The 25,698-nt window shown below is 42.8% G+C and overlaps 1 protein-coding gene across 6 annotated transcripts in view; it reads right to left on the bottom strand.

The window, feature by feature from the left end:
• Nucleotides 1-25,698, bottom strand: part of KDM2B (lysine demethylase 2B) — a 237,367-nt gene that overhangs the window by 15,517 nt on the left and 196,152 nt on the right. For 4 of the 6 annotated variants that reach the window (XM_040416125.1, XM_040416123.1, XM_040416127.1 and 1 more), the window contains 5 exons: nt 22,164-22,250; nt 14,183-14,449; nt 12,434-12,472; nt 10,760-11,415; nt 1,137-1,300 (listed from right to left, as the gene is read on the bottom strand). In XM_040416125.1, the coding sequence (XP_040272059.1) occupies nt 1,137-1,300; nt 10,760-11,415; nt 12,434-12,472; nt 14,183-14,449; nt 22,164-22,250 (1,213 nt within the window). The remainder of the gene's footprint in view (nt 1-1,136; nt 1,301-10,759; nt 11,416-12,433; nt 12,473-14,182; nt 14,450-22,163; nt 22,251-25,698) is intronic. The other 2 variants (XM_040416124.1, XM_040416126.1) reach the window with 2 other exon arrangements.

Below are 25,698 nucleotides of genomic sequence, written 5' to 3' on the forward strand. Positions count from 1 at the left end.
CTGTTATCTTTTGTGAAAAAGAAAGTTTGGGCCCAAAGCACCATTTTCTTGTGAAAAATTAAATAAATGTAATTTTTCATTTTCACACACAAGTATTATAAATTCTATGAAAGACCTGTTGAGTGACGTGCTTGGTACTCCCCTTAAAATTCCTTGAGTGGTGTAGTTTACTGTGGGGTTACCTCAGGGTTTCTTCAAATGCAACATGGTGTCCAAAGACCATTCCAGCAAAATCTGCCCTCCAAAAACCATATGACGCTCCTTGCCTTCTGTGCCCTGCCGTGTGCCCAAACAGCGGTTATACGACCACATACGGGGTGTTTCTGCAAACTGCAGAATCAGGGTAATAAATATGAAGGTTTGTTTTGTTGTTCACCCTTGATGTGTTCCAGGAATAAAATTATTAAAAATGGAAAATCTGCAAAAAAAAGTGAAATTTAGAAATTTCACTTTTTGCTTTAATTCCTATGGAATACCTAAAGGATTAAATAAATTTCTAAAACCAGTTTTGAATAGTTTGAGGGGTATCCTTTCTAAAATGGGGTCATTTATGGGTTGGTTCTATTATGTAAGCCCCACAAAGTGACTTCAGAACTGAACTGGTCCTTAAAAAACCTGACTGGAAATTTTCTTCAAAATTTCAAAAAGTGCTTCTAAAATTCGAAACTATCTAATGTCCTAAAAAAAAGAAAATTACATTACCAAAATTATGCCAACATAAAGTAGACATATGGGGGGATGTTAATTAATGAATATTTTATGATGCATCACTATGTCTTAAAAGCGGAGAGATTCAAATTTAGAAAACAGATTTTTTTTTCAAATTCTCGTTAACCTATGGATTTTTTTTTTTTTTAAATAAAAGGTAAAACATATCGACTCAAATTTACTATTAACATGAAGTACAATGTGTTACGAGAAAAGAGTCTCTGAATGACTTGGATAAGTAAAAGTGTTCCAAAGTTATTACCACATAAAGTGACATGTCAGATTTGCAAAATTAGGCCTAGTCAGGAAGGTGGTAAGTGGCCCGGTCTGGAAGTGGTTAAGTAAGAAAATCTCACCTCTGCACCCAGTCTGACACGGACATACATTAACACATACATGGACAATTTACAGGAGCGGCTGTTCAGTACCTGGGAGCCGGTTCATCAGCCAGCTGAGCTGCTTCTTTGATATATTTGTCCAGCTTAAATCTAAGGACACTGGTTGTCTTCTAATAATCCCACTGAGCATAAGAGGAGTGATGGATTTGCAGCGGTTTAGGTCAATGTGAGTCCACAATCTTTTATCACAACACCTATAAAAAAAAAAAAATAGAATATAATAGAAATCACATACCATCATATTTCTAAACATGTCGTCTATCAAAAAGCAGAGACGTCCACATACACAGAGCAGCGCGGTTACAGGACGTACCATCAAGAGGCAGGAATACCTGACCTCTTGGAAGTAACTACCTCTGCTGTAGACTTCCCCACTGACTGATGATATCAATTAAAGAACAGCACTAAGGCGGTGTTCACACGTCAGTCTGTACCTCTATCGCCAGTCCTGGCAGATTTGATGGAAACATAGCGCTGCATAAACTGCTACTTTTCCCCATCAATACAAATAAAAATACAGCCTAAAATAAAACTTGTGATCTCATTACATTCTTAATCCTCAGAACTCATGAAATATTTGGCCTATTGTACTTGGAAAGCAGCAGTCAGATCAGTGTATGCCTAAAGTCTGAAAGTTGTATTATTTTATTATCTTCAGGTGTACTGGGATAGTGACCCTTGCCTTCCATTTCCACGCAGAGTCTGTACACAGGACAATCCGTGGCCGGTCCATTATTAACCTCTTCAGGACCGCCGTACGCAGGATTGCGTCTTTGCGGCGGTCCTGTTGTTCTGGGTGGACGCGCCGGTGCGTCCTCTCGCGAGACGCGAGATTTCCTGTGAACGCGCGCACACAGGCGCGCGCGTTCACAGGATCGGAAGGTAAGCGAGTGGATCTCCAGCCTGCCAGCGGCGATCGTTCGCTGGCAGGCTGGAGATGTGATTTTTTTAACCCCTAACAGGTATATTAGACGCTGTTTTGATAACAGCGTCTAATATACCTGCTACCTGGTCCTCTGGTGGTCCCCTTTGTTTGGATCGACCACCAGAGGACACAGGCAGCTCAGTAATATGTTGCACCAAGCACCACTACACTACACCCCCCCCCCCCGTCACTTATTAACCCCTTATTAGCCCTTGATCACCCCTGATCACCCCATATAGACTCCCTGATCACCCCCCTGTCATTGATTACCCCCCTGTCATTGATCACCCCCCTGTAAAGCTCCATTCAGATGTCCGCATGATTTTTACGGATCCACTGATAGACTGATCGGATCCGTAAAAATCATACGGACGTCTGAATGCAGCCTTACAGGGGAGTGATCAATGACTGTGGTGATCACCCCATATAGACTCCCTGATCACCCCCCTGTCATTGATTACCCCTCTGTCATTGATCACCCCCCTGTAAAGCTCCATTCAGATGTCCGCATGATTTTTACGGATCCACTGATAGACTGATCGGATCCGTAAAAATCATACGGACGTCTGAATGCAGCCTTACAGGGGGGTGATCAATGACAGTTGGGTGATCACCCCATATAGACTCCCTGATCACCCCCCTGTCATTGATCACCCCCCTGTCAGGCTGCATTCAGTCTTTTTTTTGGCCCAAGTTAGCGGAATTTATTTTTTTTTCTTACAAAGTCACATATTCCACTAACTTGTGACAAAAAATAAAATCTCACATGAACTCACCATACCCCTCACGGAATCCAAATGCGTAAAATTTTTTAGACATTTATATTCCAGACTTCTTCTCACGCTTTAGGGCCCCTAGAATGCCAGGGCAGTATAAATACCCCACATGTGACCCCATTTCGGAAAGAAGACACCCCCAGGTATTCCGTGAGGGGCATATTGAGTCCATGAAAGATTGAAATTTTTGTCCCAAGTTAGCGGAACGGGAGACTTTGTGAGAAAAAAATAAAAAATATCAATTTCCGCTAACTTGTGCCAAAAAAAAAAAATTTCTATGAACTCGCCATGCCCCTCATTGAATACCTTGGGGTGTCTTCTTTCCAAAATGGGGTCACATGTGGGGTATTTATACTGCCCTGGCATTCTAGGGGCCCCAAAGCGTGAGAAGAAGTCTGGTATCCAAATGTCTAAAAATGCCCTCCTAAAAGGAATTTGGGCCCCTTTGCGCATCTAGGCTGCAAAAAAGTGTCACACATCTGGTATCGCCGTACTCAGGAGAAGTTGGGCAATGTGTTTTGGGGTGTCATTTTACATATACCCATGCTGGGTGAGATAAATATCTTGGTCAAATGCCAACTTTGTATAAAAAAATGGAAAAAGTTGTCTTTTGCCAAGATATTTCTCTCACCCAGCATGGGTATATGTAAAAAGACACCCCAAAACACATTCCCCAACGTCTCCTGAATACGGCGATACCAGATGTGTGACACTTTTTTGCAGCCTAGGTGGGCAAAGGGGCCCACATTCCAAAGAGCACCTTTCGGATTTCACTGGTCATTTACCTACTTACCACACATTAGGGCCCCTGGAAAATGCCAGGGCAGTATAACTACCCCACAAGTGACCCCATTTTGGAAAGAAGACACCCCAAGGTATTCCGTGAGGGGCATGGCGAGTTCCTAGAATTTTTTATTTTTTGTCACAAGTTAGTGGAAAATGATGATTTTTTTTTATTTTTTATTTTTTTTTTCATACAAAGTCTCATATTCCACTAACTTGTGACAAAAAATAAAAACTTCCATGAACTCACTATGCCCATCAGCGAATACCTTGGGGTCTCTTCTTTCCAAAATGGGGTCACTTGTGGGGTAGTTATACTGCCCTGGCATTCTAGGGGCCCAAATGTGTGGTAAGGAGTTTGAAATCAAATTCTGTAAAAAATGACGAGTGAAATCCGAAAGGTGCTCTTTGGAATATGGGCCCCTTTGCCCACCTAGGCTGCAAAAAAGTGTCACACATCTGGTATCTCCGTACTCAGGAGAAGGTGGGGAATGTGTTTTGGGGTGTCATTTTACATATACCCATGCTGGGTGAGAGAAATATCTTGGTCAAATGCCAACTTTGTATAAAAAAATGGGAAAAGTTGTATTTTGCCAAGATATTTCTCTCACCCAGCATGGGTATATGTAAAATGACACCCCAAAACACATTCCCCACCTTCTCCTGAGTACAGAGATACCAGATGTGTGACACTTTTTTGCAGCCTAGGTGGGCAAAGGGGCCCATATTCCAAAGAGCACCTTTCGGATTTCACAGGTCATTTTTTACAGAATTTGATTTCAAACTCCTTACCACACATTTGGGCCCCTAGAATGCCAGGGCGGTATAACTACCCCACAAGTGACCCCATTTTGGAAAGAAGAGACCCCAAGGTATTTCGTGATGGGCATAGTGAGTTCATGGAAGTTTTTATTTTTTGTCACAAGTTAGTGGAATATGAGACTTTGTAAGAAAAAAAAAAAAAATCATCATTTTCCGCTAACTTGTGACAAAAAATAAAAAGTTCTATGAACTCACTATGCCCATCAGCGAATACCTTAGGGTGTGTACTTTCCGAAATGGGGTCATTTGTGGGGTGTTTGTACTGTCTGGCCATTGTAGAACCTCAGGAAACATGACAGGTGCTCAGAAAGTCAGAGCTGCTTCAAAAAGCGGAAATTCACATTTTTGTACCATAGTTTGTAAACGCTATAACTTTTACCCAAACCATTTTTTTTTTTACCCAAACATTTTTTTTTTATCAAAGACATGTAGAACAATAAATTTAGAGCAAAATTTATATATGGATGTCGTTTTTTTTTGCAAAATTTTACAACTGAAAGTGAAAAATGTCATTTTTTTGCAAAAAAAATCGTTAAATTTCGATTAATAACAAAAAAAGTAAAAATGTCAGCAGCAATGAAATACCACCAAATGAAAGCTCTATTAGTGAGAAGAAAAGGAGGTAAAATTCATTTGGGTGGTAAGTTGCATGACCGAGCAATAAACGGTGAAAGTAGTGTAGGTCAGAAGTGTAAAAAGTGGCCTGGTCTTTCAGGGTGTTTAAGCACTGGGGGCTGAGGTGGTTAATAAGCAGATTTATTTCTGGAACAAGTCTATAAATCTAGAAATGCTGATGTGCTCGGGCACCTCACATGCCGATAACGATGGCATACATCTTTAAATTAAATTTTTTAAATTTCTTTTAAATTAAAAGAACGTCTGTCAGCAAGATCAACCTTATTAAACCAGGCATGCAGCCTGGTAGGCTTGATCATTCTGATAAAAACAATACCTTTATAATAAATCTCCGTGGCCCCATTGCTGGGAAATACACATTTTCATTAATATGCCAAATGACCTAACTGGAGCACTGAGGGACCAGCCAGAGTCCACAGAGCACCAATTTGTTAGACCCTCCTTCACCTTCAGTCCCTCCGCCCTGATTGACAGCACTAGACATTGGGCATAGCCATGTCTTCTTGTGCCTGCTCTCCGTCTCCGTGCTTGTTCTGAATTTACCTGATGCTCTCCTAGCATTGAGACCGTTTGCCTGCGCTTTATCTCCAGGTCTCTGCGCTTGCTCAGTAAAGCAGGAGATACACTGATCAAGTGCCGAGACCAGGAGATACAGCACAGGCATAGAAAGGACAGCAGCGGGAGAACACAGAACAAGCGCTGAGACCTGTCATCTGGGCCACGCTATGTGTCCTGGTCTCAGCGCTTGATCAGTGTATCTCCTGCTGCACTGAGCAAGTGCCAAAACCAAGAGGTATAGCACGGCCCAGATGACAGGTCTCAGTGCTTGGAAGAAGAACACAGAACAAGCATTGAGGCCAGGAGAGCAGGCACAAGAAGACATGGCTATACCTGATGTCTAGTGCTGTAAATCCAGGGGAAGAGAGTGTAATAAACTGGTGCTCTGAGGGCTCTGGCCAGCCTCTGGGTCATTAGCATATAAATAAAAAATGACCATAATAAAAAGGTACCGTTTTTATCAGTATGATCAACCCTACCAGGCTGTATGCCTGGTTTAATAGAGATGATCATACTGACATAGGCTCTTAGTATTCTATACAATTCTCCATCTCTTGGCCTGTCTTTTGTTGATTAGTAACAACCTCTTAAAATTGGAGAATTGCTAATCCTGTAGATGGAGTAAACGTTTAGCCGGTCTAGACCTGCACCAGATTTATCACAGGGGCTCAGTCTGGATGAAAAATCTGCTGCAGGGATAGACAATGTATAACTACTGGTAGGTTCTCTTTTAAAGCTTTCTCTAAAAGTAAGCCAGTCACCTCAAAAACGCATATAAAACGGCCAGCATTACCTTATAGTAGCCCCCAGTCTGTTCATAATCATATGTCTGATCCGGTAGTCTGATGCTCTTTTGCGTAAAAAAAAAAATATAACAACGATATTTTAAGCGCCATCAGCGCTATCTTGCCAGTCAGCTTCAAGTCAAGGTAAGCACGCCCCCTAACCACCCCCATTCTAGTTTGATTGACAGCCTGAAGTGCGGCCGGGATCGCAGAAGTCTCACGCATGCGCGGTGCACCATTGAAACTTGGCTAACAGCGGGAGCTGGCGGTTTTATATGTGTTTTTGAGGTGACAGGTTCCCTTTAAACAAGAACTGTGGTGCAAAACCTCCTCTTAGGCCACTATCCTCACAGAAAAGGTGCTGAAATGTTCTCTAAACCTAGATGCACCGAACTGCGCCACTAATCATTTGCACTGACATTAGTAAATGTGGGCCAGAGTGTCTCAGGAATATTGTGTCTGTAGGAAAGCAAACCAAATTTGGGTTCTCTCAGCTCTGACGGGCTGGAGTATATTACGGTTACGCTGCAAAGGCGCTGTAAACATTGGAATTTTGCAGCAGTGTATGTGGATCAAACTAGGTCTTAATGAATCAAAAAGGTTTTGTACAGATCAGTAACTTTACATACAGGAAGCACAAATCCGCTGCAATTAATATAACTGCAGGTGTAGTTTCTGTACAATGGCTTATGAGGGGTTAAGCAGACTGATCTTACAGATGATGAGCTAGACTGCTAATAGTGCACACACGCAGATATGTTGTCATCCCCCTAATCTGTTATGATGGTCCTAAAATAAATCCTTCTAAAGGTACGGGTGGACACTGTGGTCCTGTCCACATGCAGTGACCAATGGCTGCACAATCTTGAAGGTAATATCTCAGGTTTGCTCACAAAATTGCCTAGCCATTGGCCACTGCATTTGGACGTAGCTTCGACCACACGAGGACGCTGCAAAATCTGCCTGTATCCTAATGGAGCTGTCGTTCAGAAGCTGTTCACACACTACAATCATCTACCGCCAAATGTGATCAGCGACAGAGGACCTCACTCCTCTCAGATATGCATACAGATAAGAATTTTCATTTTTTCAATCATTGCCACAAATTCAGTGCAACATTCTGTATGATGGAGCACCCTTCTTCAGTCAAGTTAAAGGGGTTATCCAGGAATTGGTAATGATGACCTAGACTCAGGATAGGTCATCACATCAGCTGTTTCAGGAACTCCGAATAGCTGTCAAAGCACAGCACTATATACACAGCATAGCATAGCGAGAGTGCTTGGTAATTCACGTCAATGAGGCTGAGCTGTAACTAGGTCATGTGACCAACGTACAGTGATGTCACTAGACTAGGAGGAGGCCACGTTGCTAACAGACCGCCGGCCTCTTTTAGGAGCTGATCAGGGGGGGTCCTGGGTGTCAGACCCCCACTGATCTCATTCTGATGACCTATCCAGAGGATTGGTCATAAATATAAATTCCAGGATAAAGTTGTACTAAAATGCCAAAAGAGCACTAGGGACGGGTCTTGCTGGCACAGAAGTCCTATCTGATAAGACATTTAATTACAACCAGTTTGTACTTTCCTGAAGGATGCTGCGCTGTCTGAAGCACTGCACTGTAATGAAAAATTACTATTCACATCTTATGTGCAAACAATTCCATATTGTAATGTACAGTATGGATCCCTGGACAGGAGGATAACAGGGAAGTGCACAATACACGTAGAGAAAAAGTGTTTACATCAACGTGCGTTTTCAAAGGCATTTTCCAGAAGTTCAATATCGATGGACTTTCCTTAGGAAAGTTCATCAGAATCTGATCAGTTTGGGTCCAGGTCCAGTTCCTGGTACCTCCCCACCAGCTGTTTGAAGAGGTTGCAGCAATCCAGCGAGTTCTGCGGCCTCTTGCTAGGCCAGTTATGTCACCTTCATTGATCACAAGGCTAATCTGCAGCACAAGTGAATGGGTTTGGGTTGCAATACCAAGCACACACACTATACAATGTATGGAGGTGTTTGGTATACTGTTAGGTGGCCACAGTGCTCACCAGAACATCCCAGCTTTCTTCAAACAGCTGATTGTAGGACAGGCCATTGATCTTGGACTTACAGAAAACCCCCCTTAAAGGGATTCTGTCACCAGGTTTTACCCGTCAGCTAAACATATGCTGATGTCCAGGGCGTCTTCACGATTCCTAATGTGGGCTTATAAATGTCATCTGTGGGCTTATTTAGCTAAAAAACAGCTATTACTAACCTGTCAGTCAAACAAATAAGGTGCCCAAGGGGATGTTAATGGATGCAAGGTGCCTGCCGCACCCGCCGCGGTTCGTGCCCAGCGCACCCTTTCCAGACTTCTGCGCCACCTCCTAATCCTCTGTGGCCTCTCGCTCTCCCTCCCTCCCTCCCTCCCCCCTCCTCCTGCTGTAAGATCTCGCGCATACAGGGGTTGAGTGAAGTGCCGGCGCATGCGCACTTCGCTGTAAGAAGCCAAATGGAGAAGTCTGCACGGGCGCATCAAGCAGAGCCCTGAGCGCAAGCGCGAGATCTTACAGCAGAAGGAGGGGGGAGGGAAGGAGAGCGAGAGGCGGCACAGAGGATTAGGAGGCGGCGCAGAAGTCTGGAAAGGGTGCGCTGGGCACGAACGGCGGCGGGTGCGGCCGTCACCTTGCATCCATTAACATCCCCTTGGGCACCTTATTTGTTTGACTGACAGGTTAGTAATAGCTGTTTTTTAGCTAAATAAGCCCACAGATGACATTTATAAGCCCACATTAGGAATCGTGAAGATGCCCTGAACATCAGCATATGTTTAGCTGACAGGGGTAAAACCTGGTGACAGAATCCCTTTAAAGTTAACCTGTCAGCACTAGGGATGAGCGAATCGACTTCGGATGAAGTCGATTCGCATAATACTTCGTTTGAATACTGTACGGACCGAGCGCTCTGTACAGTATAAGAATATATTGGCTCCGATGAGTGGTACCTTGGAACCGAACCGGAGTTCGGGAAATGTTTTTTTTTACAGTAGAAATTGATTTAAGAAGTCATTATGCAAAGTCTTGCGAGGCTTCGCAAAGTAATAACTTCAGCTCATAGGAGCCAATACATTCTATTACTGTACAGAGCGCTCGCTCCGTACAGTATTCAAACGAAGTATTCTGCGAATAGACTTCGGATGAAACATTCACTCATTCCTAGTCACCACCCCTGAGAAGTCTATATTTGCAAATACTTGTATTCCCTATGAAAAAACAATTCTGGGGCATATTTTCTTATGCCACTCCTCTATTATTCTTCCTAGAAAGGTTTAAATAAATTGACAACTGGGTTGTACCATTCAATCTGTTAAAATGGTGTGTCCACAGTCTAAGGCCTCATGCACACGACCGTTGTTTTGGTCCGCATCCGAGCCGCCGTTTTTGCGGCTCGGATGCGGACCCATTCACTTCAATGGGGCCGCAAAAGATGCGGACAGCACTCCGTGTGCTGTCCGCATCCGTTGCCCCGCAAAAAAAACATAGCATGTCCTATTCTTGTCAGTTTTGCGGACAAGAATAGGCATTTCTACAATGGGTCGCCTGTTCCGTAAATTGCGGAAGGTACACGGGCGGCTTCCGTTTTTTACAGATGCGCGGACCGCAAAAAACAGCACTGTCGTGTGCATGTAGCCTAACACTGTCAGCACTGATTGGGCAAGGTCAGAATCTACAGAGACAGCATTCCCAACTGGTAACACCAAGTTGTAGGAGGATTAAAAGGGGAATAGTACAACATATTTATATGTAAGATAATATGCTCCTGAATTGCAGGGTAAACTTTTTTTATTTTTATTAAAGGTACTCCCAATTCTGACATTGATAGGATATGCCATCAGTGTCTGATAGGTGTGGGTCCCACCTCTGGGACCTGCTCCCATCTCCAGAAAGGCCCGCCCCCCCCAAAGTAAAAGGAGAGCAGCTGTGCGAGCACAGCCAGCCTCAGTTCAACACTATGGGACTTTCAGCTATTTTCAAAAATCCCACAGAAGCGAATGGAGAGCACTTAACACATGTGCACCGGTCCGGTTCTTGAAATAGGAGCTGATGACAGGGATGGGACCCACACCTATCAGACACTGATGGCATATCCTAGCAATATGTCATCAATGTCTCTGAGATGGTAATCCCCTTTTAACAGGCATGTTAGGAGAACAGACAGGTCCTACTTATGTACGTCAGGTCATTTATCCACATTATTATAGATGGATACTGGTTTGATTGAACAGCAATCAGACGACTAAAGATAAAGCATATTATAAATGTATAATACAGTTCATAGGATAGAGAAGTCATAAAAGATAAGAAAATGGATATTGGATTACCATCTGTTCCACGTTTTGCAGACTGTCATACAGATGCACAAATCCCTGTGGCTGAGGTAGCTAAAGATGGCCATCCAGACCTCTCTTTGCATCACATGCGTCGCACCATTCTCCAGAGGGAGGGAATCTGGAGGAGGGCTGATTGGAGGAGGCCTTATTACATGGCGCTCCATCTGCATACATTTGGGAGGCGATAAGGAAGGGGGAGGGTGTGTAACGACCCTTGGTGTGCTTCTTGGGCTTGGGACAGACTGATGCCTGTATTCCTTTGGGGTCCCATTCAGTTTGGTGAATCGGTGCACTCTCTCCCCATTACTGTTACATTTTCTGGGCTCCTCGTCCTCACTCTCTGGTTCAGATTTGATGGGATGATGGTTCTCATTTGCCAAGCTGTTTTCTGTTTTTTGTATCTCTTGGTTGAGTTCCTTGCTTAATTCTTTGCTGAGTTCTTTAGGAACTTTCCTTTTCCTTCGATTTTTCTTCTTCTCCTTTAGCTCAGGACCTTCAGTGCTGGGACCTGCAGTTGGCGAGCTGGATCTTGACTGGTCACTTTCCTTAAGTTTTGGGACTGCCTCTTGCAAATCATCATCAGGCTCCTGTTTTATGCGCTTTAATGTTTTGGCCATAATTGCTTCAGGTGTCTTCCAAGGTCTCTTCTGAAATTAAAGAAAAAAAAAAAAAAAAGGAGACTTACACACTGAAAAGTGGGTGTGACACGGGTGGTGTTTAGTGGGAGAGCAATTTATTTGATTTAGTTATATTTCAAATCTAGGCCAGCTCATAGCAGAGATTTAACTAAGAAATACTGATCTAGTTGCTTATAGCAACCAATCAGATTCCACTTTTCATTAATCAGAGCTCCTTTGGAAAATGAAAGGATCAATCTGATTGGCTACTATGGCCAGCTAAGCCAGTTTCCCTCTGCACCAGTTTTGGTAAATTCCCCCCCCATAGAGTTGACTTTCTAAAGCACGAAGGATGTACCTAATTTACTCATCTTTTAATCTTGCACCTTTTATTAAATTAGTTGCACCTCGTTCCAGAGAACAGCAGAACAAGATTCCTAATAAATTCACCTATAAAGGCCTTTTTAACAGGTCAATTACCAGGAAGGAGCGTTCCTTGGAACTTTCCTTCCTGATAGTTGCCCTGCGTAACGGTGCCACTGATCACCTGATGAATGAGCAAATGAATGAAAGCGTTGTGGATGTGGACAGCTAAGTCAGCGTTACTGGGCAGCAGATCGTCCTGGGTAAACAGTGATCTGCTGAGCAGAAAAACAATGAATCTCTATAAAGATGAGTGACTGCTCGTCCTCATACAGCAGAGGTGACTGTGGCGTGCAAATGCCGCTATCACCTCCAATATTGAGCAGGCACTTATAGGGAACAAATGACTTGTTCCCCATAATTGCTTGCTCGGTCGCCTGTGAAAAGGGGCCTTTACTCAATATCTCACATTAAAAATGCATGAAGCCTATTGCAACATAACAGAAAATATTAAGCTACATTTATTAAAATTCCAAAACCTGCTCTGACAGGACAAGAGTGCATTGGAGAAGGTATCGGCACATTATCTGCCCACTATATACTAAGGCTTGGAAAAAAAAACTGCAAATCAGGAATCAATAAATTAATAAACCACCAACAAATCTTCCATCAGAAACAAAATTACCTTCTTCTTGAAGAGTTTCTCTTCTTTTCCATGTTTTAGCTTGAAAAAGAAAAAATAACGTCAATACATTCCTTATGACAATACCACTAATACTACTAAAAAAGGAAACTTTAAGAACGGAAAAAATATCACAGGCCTCTTTACTGCACATCAATAATATGAGGAACTTCATATCCCCGATATAGGCCTTCCCTGTTCTAGCGTCCCCATGTCAACACTTCCTGTTCTGTGGCAGTACTGTTACAGAGGCGTTGTGTGGCTTCAAATCACTAGCTAGATTGATATTCACATTGTAACGACCATTATCAAGTCAGGATGAAAAAAATAACATGCGGAAAGTCAATTTATGCTGCCGATTTATGGCACAGATTTGCATGCAGCTTGTATAATTTTTATACAGATTTTCTGCAGTAAAATACATCCCATGTGGACAAAGGATGCAAAAAAAACTCCACTACAAGACAGAAGCCCAGGACCTCCCCGTCTTAGGGGGAAAAAATCCACTCTGACAGGCAGAATTGCCTAAATTACCAATCAGTAAAAAAAAAAAAAATCCTGGATCAAGAACCCATCTCCAGTAAAGGTGACCCAGATTTATTTTTTCTTTATGCACATGGTATTTTCGTCAAAAGACAGCATGCTCTGGGTATGGTGTTTTTTCTAGTGTTTTCCAATAGACTTCTCTATAGGGAAAAAGTTGCATGTCAAAAACGTGTTATTAAACACATTTTGGCAAGAAAGGTTGCAAAAACGCTTGAATTTCATGTGTTTTTTTTTTTTTTTAAACAAACCTCAAAAAACACAGTACACAGCCAACCCCCCCCCACCACCGCAACTGCTTTGAAATGCTGTGTGTAAAATCTTGTCTATGAGAAAGTAGATTTTTTTTTTCTTTAGGCATACTGTATGCCCCTTGTTATGGACACAAAGGGAAGGGTGCTGGTTGGTGTCGTACATACTTGCGCTTTCCATGAAATAATCCTGTAATTTTTTTAAAATTCTGTTCCTCTGCCATTCCTACTGGAAATGTAAGAATAAATTGACAACTGGGCATTATCACTCCTAGGCTGCAGTGATATGAATGAGTCAAAGCGTTTAGTGATGCCCAATTGTACATGGTAAAACCCAGTTGTCATCTTAGTCATACTTTTCATAGGGAGTTTCAGGAGAGCTTTTGCCGGATGGCAAAGCTCCCACTAATGAGAACAGATCAACGGCAGGCTCTCCTTCAGTCTCTGCATGTTTCCATGTTATTTCTGGAAGTTAGAAAAAAATCTAAGAAAGGAGGACTGGAGCAGAGTCTGTTGGGATTAAGCTGGCCATAGGAACAAAGCTTTGTCCAAGTTTCTTTTCAACCACTGGTGTCTTGTCCCCAATCCCAGCATAGAAGGGCTGTGTGTTATGAATGGGACTACTGTCCAAGAAATATACAAATGCATATAATATTTTATACAATATGACGTCATATGAAGCCCCGATTTTTCTATGGGCATTTAGTGGCAAATTTCCCAACGAGCATCCTGTCAGTTCAGGCCGAGGGCGCCTACATATAGTGCCAGCTATAACGCCCACCTTAAAAATGGCAGTCATGATAGGTTTGTGTCAACGCGCCGTCATTGTACATTTCTACAGCATAATAATGATAAACTGAATTCAGTAATTAACTCTCAAGATAGACCAAAAAAAAAAAAAACTACCCGATTCTGTTTTTTTTTTCTGTAATCTGAGTTTTTTTTTTTATATACTAACCCGTTTCTTCACTGTGGGATCCAGATTCTTTTCGAGGGGTCTTTTCCTCTTAAAAACTCCATCTTCTGGACGACGTTTTACAATGCCTTCCAGAATTTTCTTTTTCGGTGGCTCCTCCGGGGTCTGCCTGGGGGTCTCTTCCCGTTCTTTCTTTTTTACCAGTTCTGTTAATTCTTTATTATCCCTATTCATCTTTTGCTCCTTAAGCAGAGACCCAGGCAGGTTGGACGCGTATTTAAATCCTGGACCTCTTTTTTGCTTGTAGGCCAAAAAGTGAGAAAACACAAACGACTTTATATCTTATGCTTAAAATAAAAAAATAATAATAATAATAATAATAAAAAAAGTGTCTCCACTTTTGAGCTACACTGAATACGAATCTAGCCTTGGCAGTAAAGTGAAAGAACGGATCATGCTGCTTGTGAAACTCCAGATCTTCACCAGTTTCCCTTCCAATGATGGACAAGTCTGATTTACAGAATGGAGTCTGCAGCCAATTTGCATCTCCAGGATTTGGTGTGAAATTACACTAAGTGATTTACTATTCATTTAGTCAATGTAGCTTCAAAAGTGAAGTTTATATAAATATGATCAAGCATTCTTGAACTCTAGACCATTCATATAAGGCTGAATGCACACGGCCGTGTTCCGCGGCCGAGAGCGGTCCGTGGTATGCCGAGCTGGATTCCTGTTCAGAGCAGGAGCGCACGGCGTCATTGGTTGCTATCACGCCGTGCGCTTCATGCCGCCGCAGCACTACAGTAATACACTCGTATAGTGTATTACTGTAGTGCAGCGGCGACATGAAGCGTACGGCGTCATAGCAACCAATGACGCCGTGCGCTCCTGCTCTGAACAGGAATCCAGCCCGGCATACCACGGACCGCTCTCGGCCACGGAACACGGCCGTGTGCATTCGGCCTAAGGCTGACATATACAACTGGCACTTAAAGAGGACCTGTTGACATGTCTAATTTAGTAAATACTTGTATTCCCCATGAAATAATTCTGAAGCACTTTTGTCAATGCTCGGTACTGTGCACTTCCTCTGTTATTCTTACTAGAAATGGATCAAATTAAAAATTGGGCATTACATGTGTAATGCATGGAAATTCTCATTCCAATAAAGAGAAGTTTAAAAAAAATACTAAAAATAAAAATTGGGCATTACTATTCCCCTTGTCAAAGGGCTGTGTCCCTAGACACTGATTGTATAATGTCAGCGTATAAGGACACATCCCAACTAGTAAAACCAAGGTCAATTCATGCAAATTTCTAAGAGGAACTAACACTGGAGTGGTACAACAGAGTTTAAAGAAAATATGTTCTAGAATTATTATTTCAATGGGAAAACAAGTATTTTCCAATATCAACATGTTTGGAGAGCTGACAGGTCCTCTTTAATCATAAATGTAACAGAGACGATCTTTCTTTTTTCATTCTTTTTAGTCTACTTTCACACTCGCGTTTTGACTTTCCGTTTCTGAGATCCGTTGAGGGCTCTCACAAGCGGTCTAAAACGGATAAGTTTTGCCCTAATGCATCCTGAATGGAAAAGGATCCGCTCAGAATGCATCAGTTCAGTCTCCTTTCCGCTTTGGTGTCCGTCTGATGAAACTGAGCCAAACGGTATGACACAATAGAAAACGGTTTCGTCCTCCATTGACTTTCAATGGTGTTCAAGATCAGTCTTGACTATGTTAAAGATAATACTAACGGATCCATTCTGAACGGATGCAGACGCTAGTATTTTCTGAACGGATCCGTCCATGACGGATCCGCACAAAAAGAGTGTGAAAGTAGCCTTAACTTTTACAAAAAAAAAGAAGAGCAAATGGAGAACAACGTGACAATAACCATGGTAAAATCCGACCTAATACTTGAAATGTCAACATTACTAAACGGGTTTTCCCAACATCAGAAAAACATTGCGTCACAGGAGAAAAAAATAAAATAAAAAAAAAGACCCATCATTCACCTGATAAATCCCACGCTCCTCAAGTGCTCCCCCACTGGCTTTGGTTGCCCGGTCAGGTGAGTAATGGATCTTTTATTATTTTATGGCATTCCCCCCTCTGCTCCCCGATCTTGGACTATTCATTCTCAGAAAACCCCTTTAAAGGGAACCAGTCATCAACTTTAGGCCAAATGCACACGGCAGTGTTCCGCGGCCGAGAGCGGTCCGTGGTAACACGTCCTGGATTCCTGTTGAGAGCAGGAGCGCACGGCGTCATTGGTTGCTATGACGCCATGCGCTTCATGCCGTCGATGCACTACAGTAACACACTATACGAGTGTATTACTGTAGTGCAGCAGCAGCATGAAGCGCAAGACGTCATAGCAACCAATGACGGCGTGCTCTCCTGCTCTCAACAGGAATCCAGGCCGTGTAACCACGGACCGCTCTCGGCCGTGGAACACTGCCGTGTGCATTCGGCCTTATGCCGACGTCACTCTGGGCAGCATAAAGTAGTGACAAAAATGCTGATTTCAGCTAAAAGTAAGTGGTTGCTGAGAACCAGCCTCATAATATTTGCCTGCCTATCTGCTGATGACTGGCAGTTTTCTCCTAGAGAGAAAGGGAGAAAACTAGGTAGAAGCCTGTCAGTCATCAGCAGGTGGGCAGGGAGAGCAGGAATTCATGAATAACCATGACTCTTCTCAGGTGGCCGGGACTCTTTTCCAGGCCCGGTCTGCAGTGAATGTGACGTTGGTTCTCGGCAACCACTTACTTTTAACTTATAAATGACAGACCGCTGAAATCGACTAACCGGTCTCTACTTTGTGCTGCCGTTAGTATGGGCAGCATAAAGTTGATGACAGGTTCCCTTTAAAACCTCATCACTAATGCTGGATTTACACAGCCTAATGGAGCAGTCAATTATCGGGACGGAAGTGTTTCTTACTGATAACTGCCTGCTCCACAGTAGAGGCGAAGAGCTGTATTTACATGTAGAGACCACCTCCACTGTATAGGGAGGAGCGATGGCTACTGCCATCGCTCGTCCTCATACAGATTTAGTATTTCTGGGTAGAAAATCACTGTAAGGCCTCATGCACGCGATCCGTATGTATTTTGCAGTCCGCCAAAAATACGGATGACATCCGTGTGCATTCCGTATTTTGCGGAACGGAACAGCTGTCCCCTAATAGAACAGTACTATCCTTGTCCGTAATGCGGACAATAATAGGACATGTTCTATTTGTTTGGAAGAACGGAAATACGGAAACTGAATGCACACAGAGTATCTTCCGTTTTTTTTGCGGACCCATTGAAATTATTGGTTCCGTATACGGTCGGCAAAAAAACCAGAACGGACACAGAATGAAAATACGTTCGTGTGCATGAGGCTTTACACAGCACAATCTGCTGCCCAAAAAGGACGATTGAGATGCCCACATAAAAGACTTTCACCTGATGCACGAGCATTTTGCTTGTTCATCGGGTGATCTGCGGCACATTCACATGGGCAGATTTTAGGGAACGAGCGTTGTACGAACATTCGTTCCTGATAATCTGCCTGACAATCGGGCTGTGTAAATCCACCTTTAGAACTAGAAAAGTTTGGCCTGATTGCAAGTCACCTTTTTTGTTGTCACTATGGCCAGCTTAATAAAGTTAGAGCTCAGAGTCCGAGTTGATGCCTCAAGTGTATGAAACAATCCAGTGCTGAAAAAAAACACACCCCTAAAACACTGAAATGTCACGCATTAAAAAAAAAAAAAAGTTTATTCTTTAATAGGCTTCTAGCTTTTCACTTTTTTAACCTTGCACCCCAACTAGCTGTACCTGTGGGAAAATTCATATCCCCCTGGGCTCTATTTACTGCTCTGTTTACTTCTGGATGGACAGGGTCACATGTGCTACTGCAGCCAATGATGTGTCTCCAAGTGGCATGTGACCCAGCAGTGATGTGCACTTTGGGGACACATCACCCAGTCCATGTGGAAGCTGACAGGCCTGGAAGACCAGTTGGAGCAGAGTAGAGAGGTGAAGGAGAGTATGGATTTCCCACATGTACAACTAGCTGCAGTGCAAGGTTAAAAATAATAATAATAATAAACCATATTTTTCGCTTTATAAGACGCACTTTTCACCCCCAAAAGCAGGGGGGAAATGGTTGTGTGTCTTATAAAGCGAATACTAGTGAGCGCTTCCATTATTGAAGCGCTCACTATTATGAATTAGGTGCCGGGAGCGAAACCCCACAAGCGCTTTTAGTACTCACCCTCCCCGGTCTTCCTTGCTGGGGCCGACGTACACTATGACTTGACGCTGCACGTAGTCAGGTGACAGAGAAGCGCAGGCCGGGAAGACAGGGGAGTGTGACTTCTGCCGGAGGTGAAGAGGAGTCGCGGCGCAGGATAGGTAAGTGGAGGTTTTTATTTTAATCTGATCTGAGGTCTGATGGGGTCTAACATTGAGGGCTGATCTGAGGTCTGAAAGGGTTCTGACATGGAGGGCTGATGTGATGTCCTTATAAGGGGGTCAGATCTGATGTCCTGATATTTATGGGGGCCTGATCTGATGTCCTGATATTTATGGGGGTCTGATCTGAGGATCTGATATGAGGTCTGATGAAAAATATATTTTTCTTATTTTACTCCTCTTCAACCTGGGGTGACTTTTATCATCGGGTGCGTCTTATAAATCGAAAAATACGGTATGATGGGTTTATAAATTGCTTTTTATACAAACTGAAAAGAATGGGAACACGCATTGAAAATTATTTTTAAAAAAAAGTTAGGTTAGGACTCTACAGTGACACATGGCAAAATTACAGTATAACGGAGATCTCAATACATCCTCATGGGATAGTGCAAGTGTTTGACATTTTTTTTTACTCTCACTGTTGAAGACTGAAATCATGGCAAACAGCAATTTTACACAGAAATTTAATCCCCTTAAAGCCCGTGTAGGGCCTTACTGAGCAAGCAATTTTTGTATTTCTTCGCCTTCCAAAAGCTATAACTCCCCCCCCCCCCCCCCCCCCCCACCCCCATCTATGTAGCCTTATCGGAGCTTGTTTTTTTAAGTCGCGGTTTTTAAGGTCATTTTACTACTTTTGTGCAATAAAAACCCTTTTTTTTGTAAAAAAATAAATAAAAAATGTTGCTAAATTTTCTTTCTGCAGAGCTGTGTGGGGGCTTGATTTTTACGGTATGGCTTGTAGTTTGCATTGGTATCATTTTGGAGTACATAATACCTTTTGATTGCTCTTTGTTCAATATTTTTTTGTGGCAATGAAGCAAAAAACAGCAATTCTGACTTTTCTTTTACGGCTTTCACCATACAGGATAGTTTACATGATATTTGCGTTGTCAATTACAGACACGGCAATACCAAATATGTGGAGATTTTATTTTTGCCATTTTGTTTACATTGAAAAAGAAATTAGAATACTTTTTTTCCCCAACCATTTAATAGTCCCACATGGGGGCTATAATAGGCGATATTTTGATTGCTTCTAAAATACATTGCACTATTCCTATAGTGCATTGCATTTCAATGTCAGTGCTATACTGATATTCACCAGCAGGCGTACACTGTCCTGGCATTGGCAATTTAATTTGCGGAGTGCCGACGGGAGACAGAGGGAGTTTGCCCCTTCTGTAAACGCTTACATGCAGTGGGTGCCATTGCCCGTGGCATGAAAGGAGTTAAACAGCCCTTTTTTTTTTTTTTTGCTTCTGCCAGTCCGGGCTGTTAGAGCTCATGTGTGAGCAGAGACCTATGCAGCAATTAGATTGGGCTGCCGTAAAAAAAGGATTGGTGGTCACTAAGGCATTAAAGGCTAGTGAGTCTCCTCATAATTCATTCTCTAAATCAAGAAAAAACTGGACAATTTTTCAGTTGGATTACTTAAAGTGTCTAGAGACTGCTGTTACATACTTAAGGTGCCTCTGGTGGTCTCTTAATTCCATCTCATAGCATCCATTTAAGGCTTTGTTCACACCTGCATTGTCATTTTTTATTAAAATGATTTGGAAACCTGGTACATATTTGTTAACAGTCCTGAATTTGCAGGGACTGTCGCCAGTTTTTAGAGAAAGCTCCCATAAATTTCGTCTGTCTTGTGCTTATGTAAGACCCACCCATCACTGGGTAGTACCATTCTGTTTGGGATGTTCCCAACTGCAATGTTGGCAAGTCTGCATGTAGGAACCCTATGGACCCCATTTAAGTCTGGTGACGATGCAGTCATGCGACCGATCAGTCACAGCTTCAGTTCCGTTTTTCTGATCTTATCATAGAAAAGAAAAACAAAATTTAAAACACAAATGTGAACTCAACCTGCCGTGTTCAGTGCAGGTGGGTCACACAGGCTAAGGCCCCTTTCACATGGGTGAGTTTTCCGCGCGGGTGCAATGTGTGAAGGGAACGCATTGCACCCGCACTGAATCCAGACCCATTCACTTCAATGGGGCCGTGCAGATGAGCATCAGCATGTTCTATATTCTGCATTTTTCACGCAATGTAGGCCCCATAAAAATGAATGGGGCTGCTTGAAAACTGCAAGCATCCGCAAGCAAGTACAGATGCGGTGCGATTTTCACGCATGGTAACTAGGAGATGATGGGGATGAGCAACCCCGGACCCCATTAAAGTAAATTCTTTGTATTATTTTCCCTTATAACATGGTTATAAAAAGGGAAAATAATAGCATTCTTAATACAGAATGCTTACTAAAGTGTCAATTGAGGGGTTAAAAAAAAAAAAAAAAAAATAACTTGCCTTATCCACTTGATCGCGCAGCCGGCATTGTCTTCTTTCTTCTTCTTTCAGGACCTGCAAAAGGACCTTTGATGACGTAATCGGGCTCACCACGTGGTGATGTCAGAGCAGGTCCTGCTCAATGAAGATAGAAGGCTCTTCTATCTTCATTCAGCAGGACCTGCGCTGATGTCACCGCTCTCACCACGCGGTGAGCGCGATTACGTCAAAAGGTCCTTTTGCAGGTCCTGAAAGAAGAAAAAGAAAGAAGGCGATGCCGGCTGCGCGATCAAGTGGATAAGGCGAGTAATTTTTTTTTTTTTAACCCCTCAATCGACATTTTACTAAGCATTCTGTATTAAGAATGCTATTATTTTCTCTTATAACCATGTTATAAGGGAAAATAATAAAATCTACAGAACACCTAACCCAAACCCGAACTTCAGTGAAGAAGTCTGGGTTCGGGTCTGGGTACCACATTCAGTTTTTTAATCACGAGCGTGCAAAACACATTGAACAACGCAATCGCAGTCAAAACTGACTGAAATTGTGTGAGCACTCGCGCGGGTTTCCCGCAATGCACCAGGGATGCATCCAGAGCAAATCCGGGACGCCTGTCTGAAAGAGGCCTAAGTATCTCAGTCAGAAGCTGGCTCCTCTTGAACATGGTCGGCAGAGTGATTTTCTGCTAATATGCAGACGGGCCAATAAAAATCTATAACCTAGAGTAGTGGGAGCAGTATTTCCCAGACTGAACACTGCTCCTCTGGTGAACTCGCAGTATTTTAATGATTTATGATGCTGTCAATTTTTGTTTCACTGCAAGTCTACTGTACTCACAGAATAATGTGAGTAAATTTAAGACCTGCAATGAAAAAGGAGTCCACAGCATCATAACTCGCTATGATGTTGCGAGTTCACTTCAGAGGAGTAGTGTTCCGTCCGGGAAATACAGCTCCCACACAGAGCGTACGTTCCGGACAGACTACGCTCGTGTGAAATTGTCCTTATTGTTACATTGGCAGAACGTGAACACAGTGGCATTTCCTATTTAATAAAAACTCTCCAGTGTTTGGGGAAATATTATTGGCTGTTTTATCTGAAGACAAACCTACTAATAAAAGAAAAAACAAACTATGGTATCATCACAGCTAACTGTCCTACAAGAAGTAAAATGAACATAAACTTGCACCAGCTTGAAGGCCTTTGGCTGCACTCAATCCACAAATGTATGATTCCAAACATGAAGAGTTCCTTTATACTCACTTTCCCGGTCTTTCCAGCATGGTTACATTTTGGACATTCCCAGCAGTTTGGAAGCTCATCATTCACCACACCATCAGATTCCTTACTCTGCAGAGACAAATAGATTAGATATGCTGCTCTATATAACCGTGGTGGCCTGTGACATTGTCACCCCAATACTTTCCTCTCAGGGGTCACTGTCTACAGAAATACTAAACTGGCTTTATTTTAGCAAACATACAACTACAAATCGATCATATGTTTCCTTGGCCTAAGGGACAAAAAAACTGAACTGGTTATCCAAAACATCAATTTTTATGGCTCCAATACATCCTTGAAGGGATTTTTCAGGATTTTTTAAATTCCTTCCCCACTCCCCAGCAGTACCTGTGAAGAGAACTATACGTACCTGCTCCCCGCAGCTTCATTCTGGAGCCACGTTAACAAGTACCACTGGGTTTTTTAGCTACTTGAGGATATTTCAATAACTGTCTAGAGGAACTGTTGTTGTTCTGTTCTCCCCCCCCCTTCCTCCCCCTCCCTCCCTCATTCCCCCCCCTCCTTCTCGTCCCCCCAACCTTTTTTGGTTGATAATCGCTTAACACACCTGACTCTTACCCCCCTCCCTCCCCCTCTTCCCATTAGTTATCCATAACCCCCTGTTTACCCTCCTTCTACTTATTATACCACAAATTATTTAACCATATGAATAGACACTAATATTGTTTCTCCCCAGAACACTGTTGGATCTCATCAACCTAATATAGTGAACTCATGGATATATATACGGTTTCTGTTATACAGATTTTTCTATTTTCAAGTTATAATACTCTAACCCTAGATACTAATGCAAACTGTATTACTTTACAATGTCCAAATGCTAATAACCCGCTATGCAACATGGTTGATGTATAACTTTCTACTAAGTGTCATTGTTAAACATTTTATATTATGTGGATGTTTATTTTCTTGAAATAATAATAAAAAGAATTTTGAAAGAACAAGTACCACTAGGTGGGGGATGAGGAATAAAAAAAATATATATATCCTGGACAACTCCTCTACAGAGTAAGTACACTTTAGCAAAACTTTTGATATGTTTTAATTAGGGTTGTCCCGATACCGATACTAGTATCGGTATCGGGACCGATTCCGAGTTTTCTCGGCGGTACTCAGCCGCCGATACCCCGCCCCGATACATAAATAGAATACTATGGGCGTAACTATGGGCGGGGCCCGGTGCAGTCACTGTACTCTTACACCGGGCCCCGCCGCTCACCGAAGTATTTATAAACGTGAATCCTTATCCTGTTGTTAAGTTGAACTAACGCTGCCCTCTCCCATGTTCCCCTGTATCCCCCTGTATCTCCACAGCACTTACTTAAGCTTCCATAGCAGGCAGAGCAGACGGCAGCAGTAACGTCACTCACTGACGTCGAGCGCCTGCTCCGCCCACTTTATGAATGAAGCAGGCGGAGCAGACGCGCGACGTCAGTGAGTGACGTTACTGGTGCCGTCCGCTCTCCCTGCTATGGAAGCTTAAGTAAGTGCTGTGGAGATACAGGGGGATACAGGGGAACATGGGAGAGGGCAGCGTTAGTTCAACTTAACAACAGGATAAGGATTCACGTTTATAAATACTTCGGTGAGCGGCGGGGCCCGGTGTATTGGGGGACACTGTTATGAGGGGGATCTGTGGATGACATATAGCAGTGTCATCCACAGATCCTCCCCATAACAGTTCCATCCACAGATCCCCTATAACAGCACCATCCACAGATCCCCCACCAAATAATGCCATCCTCAGATCCCCCCACCCCATAACAATGCCATCCACAGATATCCCACCCCATAGCAGTACCATCCACAGATCCCCATAACAGTGCCATCCACAGATCCCCCATAACAGTGCCATCCACAGATCCCCCATAACAGTGCCATCCACAGATCCCCATAACAGTGCCATCCACAGATCCCCCATAACAGCACCATCCACAGATCCCCATAACAGTGCCATCCACAGATCCCCCATAACAGTGCCATCCACAGATCCCCCATAACAGTGCCATCCACAGATCCCCATAACAGTGCCATCCACAGATCCCCATAACAGTGCCATCCACAGATCCCCCATAACAGCACCTTCCACAGATCCCCATAACAGCGCCATCCACAGATCCCCCATAACAGTGCCATCCACAGATCCCCCATAACAGTGCCATCCACAGATCCCCCATAACAGTGCCATCCACAGATCCCCCATAACAGTGCCATCCACAGATCCCCCATAACAGTGCCATCCACAGATCCCCATAACAGTGCCATCCACAGATCCCCCATAACAGTGCCATCCACAGATCCCCCATAACAGTGCCATCCACAGGTCCCCCATAACAGTGCCATCCACAGATCCCCCACATGACAGTGCGTCATCCACAGATCCCCCATAACAGTCACATGACATTTAAAAAAAGTATCGGTATTCGGTATCGGTGACTACTTGAAAAAAAGTATCGGTACTTGTACTCGGTCCTAAAAAAGTGGTATCGGGACAACCCTAGTTTTAATATGTCATAGCGACTTATCAAAGATTTTGATATGTGAGGGCCAGAGTGCCGAGTTACCCTGCAATCGCTTTGCTGCTGAAGGTTAAAATGAAGACAGACTTTTTATGGAGACTGTCTTCAGTTCAGCCTTTAGCAGTGAGGAATGACAGCGCTCAGCTAAGAGCTTCTTATTCCTTGTTTTAGTGATCGGCAGGGGTCTCAGTACTCAAACCCACCGATCAAAACATTACATATGTCGCTATAACATATCAAACATTTTGCTAAAGTATAGTTTAGAAATGGGAGCTACACTTTAAAGGAGAGTGTGTCATCAGGAAATACATTGTTAATTCAGGCACAATGCTTTGTAGGGCTAGCGCAGCTAAATGAATGCTACCTTTCACTTAGAACCTGCCTTCTTTCTGGAGAATGTAAAAAAATATAAAAAAACAGCTACATGCACTTAACGTGGGCCCAAGTCACTCTGGTTTGGATATACAGCTCCAATGCCGACTTATGCCCTGCCTTGGAAAAGACAATAAACCTATAAACCTGCAGTCAGACTCTGATCCATCTTACCCCTAGGTAAAACTTGCTTGGCTTCTGTATATTAGCAAGTGGCAGGGGATGAAAGAGAAAGAAAGAAAGAAAGAAAGAGAAAGAAAGAAAGAAAGAAAGAAAGAAAGAAAAAGAAAGAAAAAGAAAGAAAGAAAGAGAAAGAAAGAAAGAAAAAGAAAAAGAAAGAAAGAAAGAAAAAGAAAAAGAAAGAAAGAAAAAGAAAGAAAGAAAGAAAAAGAAAAAAAGAAAGAAAGAAAGAAAGAAAGAAAAAGAAAAAGAAAAAGAAAGAAAGAAAGAAAAAGAAAAAGAAAGAAAGAAAGAAAAAGAAAAAGAAAGAAAGAAAGAAAGAAAGAAAAAGAAAGAAAGAAAGAAAGAAAGAAAGAGAAAAAGAAAGAAAGAAAAAGAAAAAGAAAGAAAGAAAGAAAAAGAAAGAAAGAAAAAGAAAGAAAGAA

The sequence above is a fragment of the Bufo bufo genome, chromosome 2 (genome assembly GCF_905171765.1).
Source record: "Bufo bufo chromosome 2, aBufBuf1.1, whole genome shotgun sequence".
Taxonomy (NCBI): Eukaryota; Metazoa; Chordata; class Amphibia; order Anura; family Bufonidae; genus Bufo; species Bufo bufo.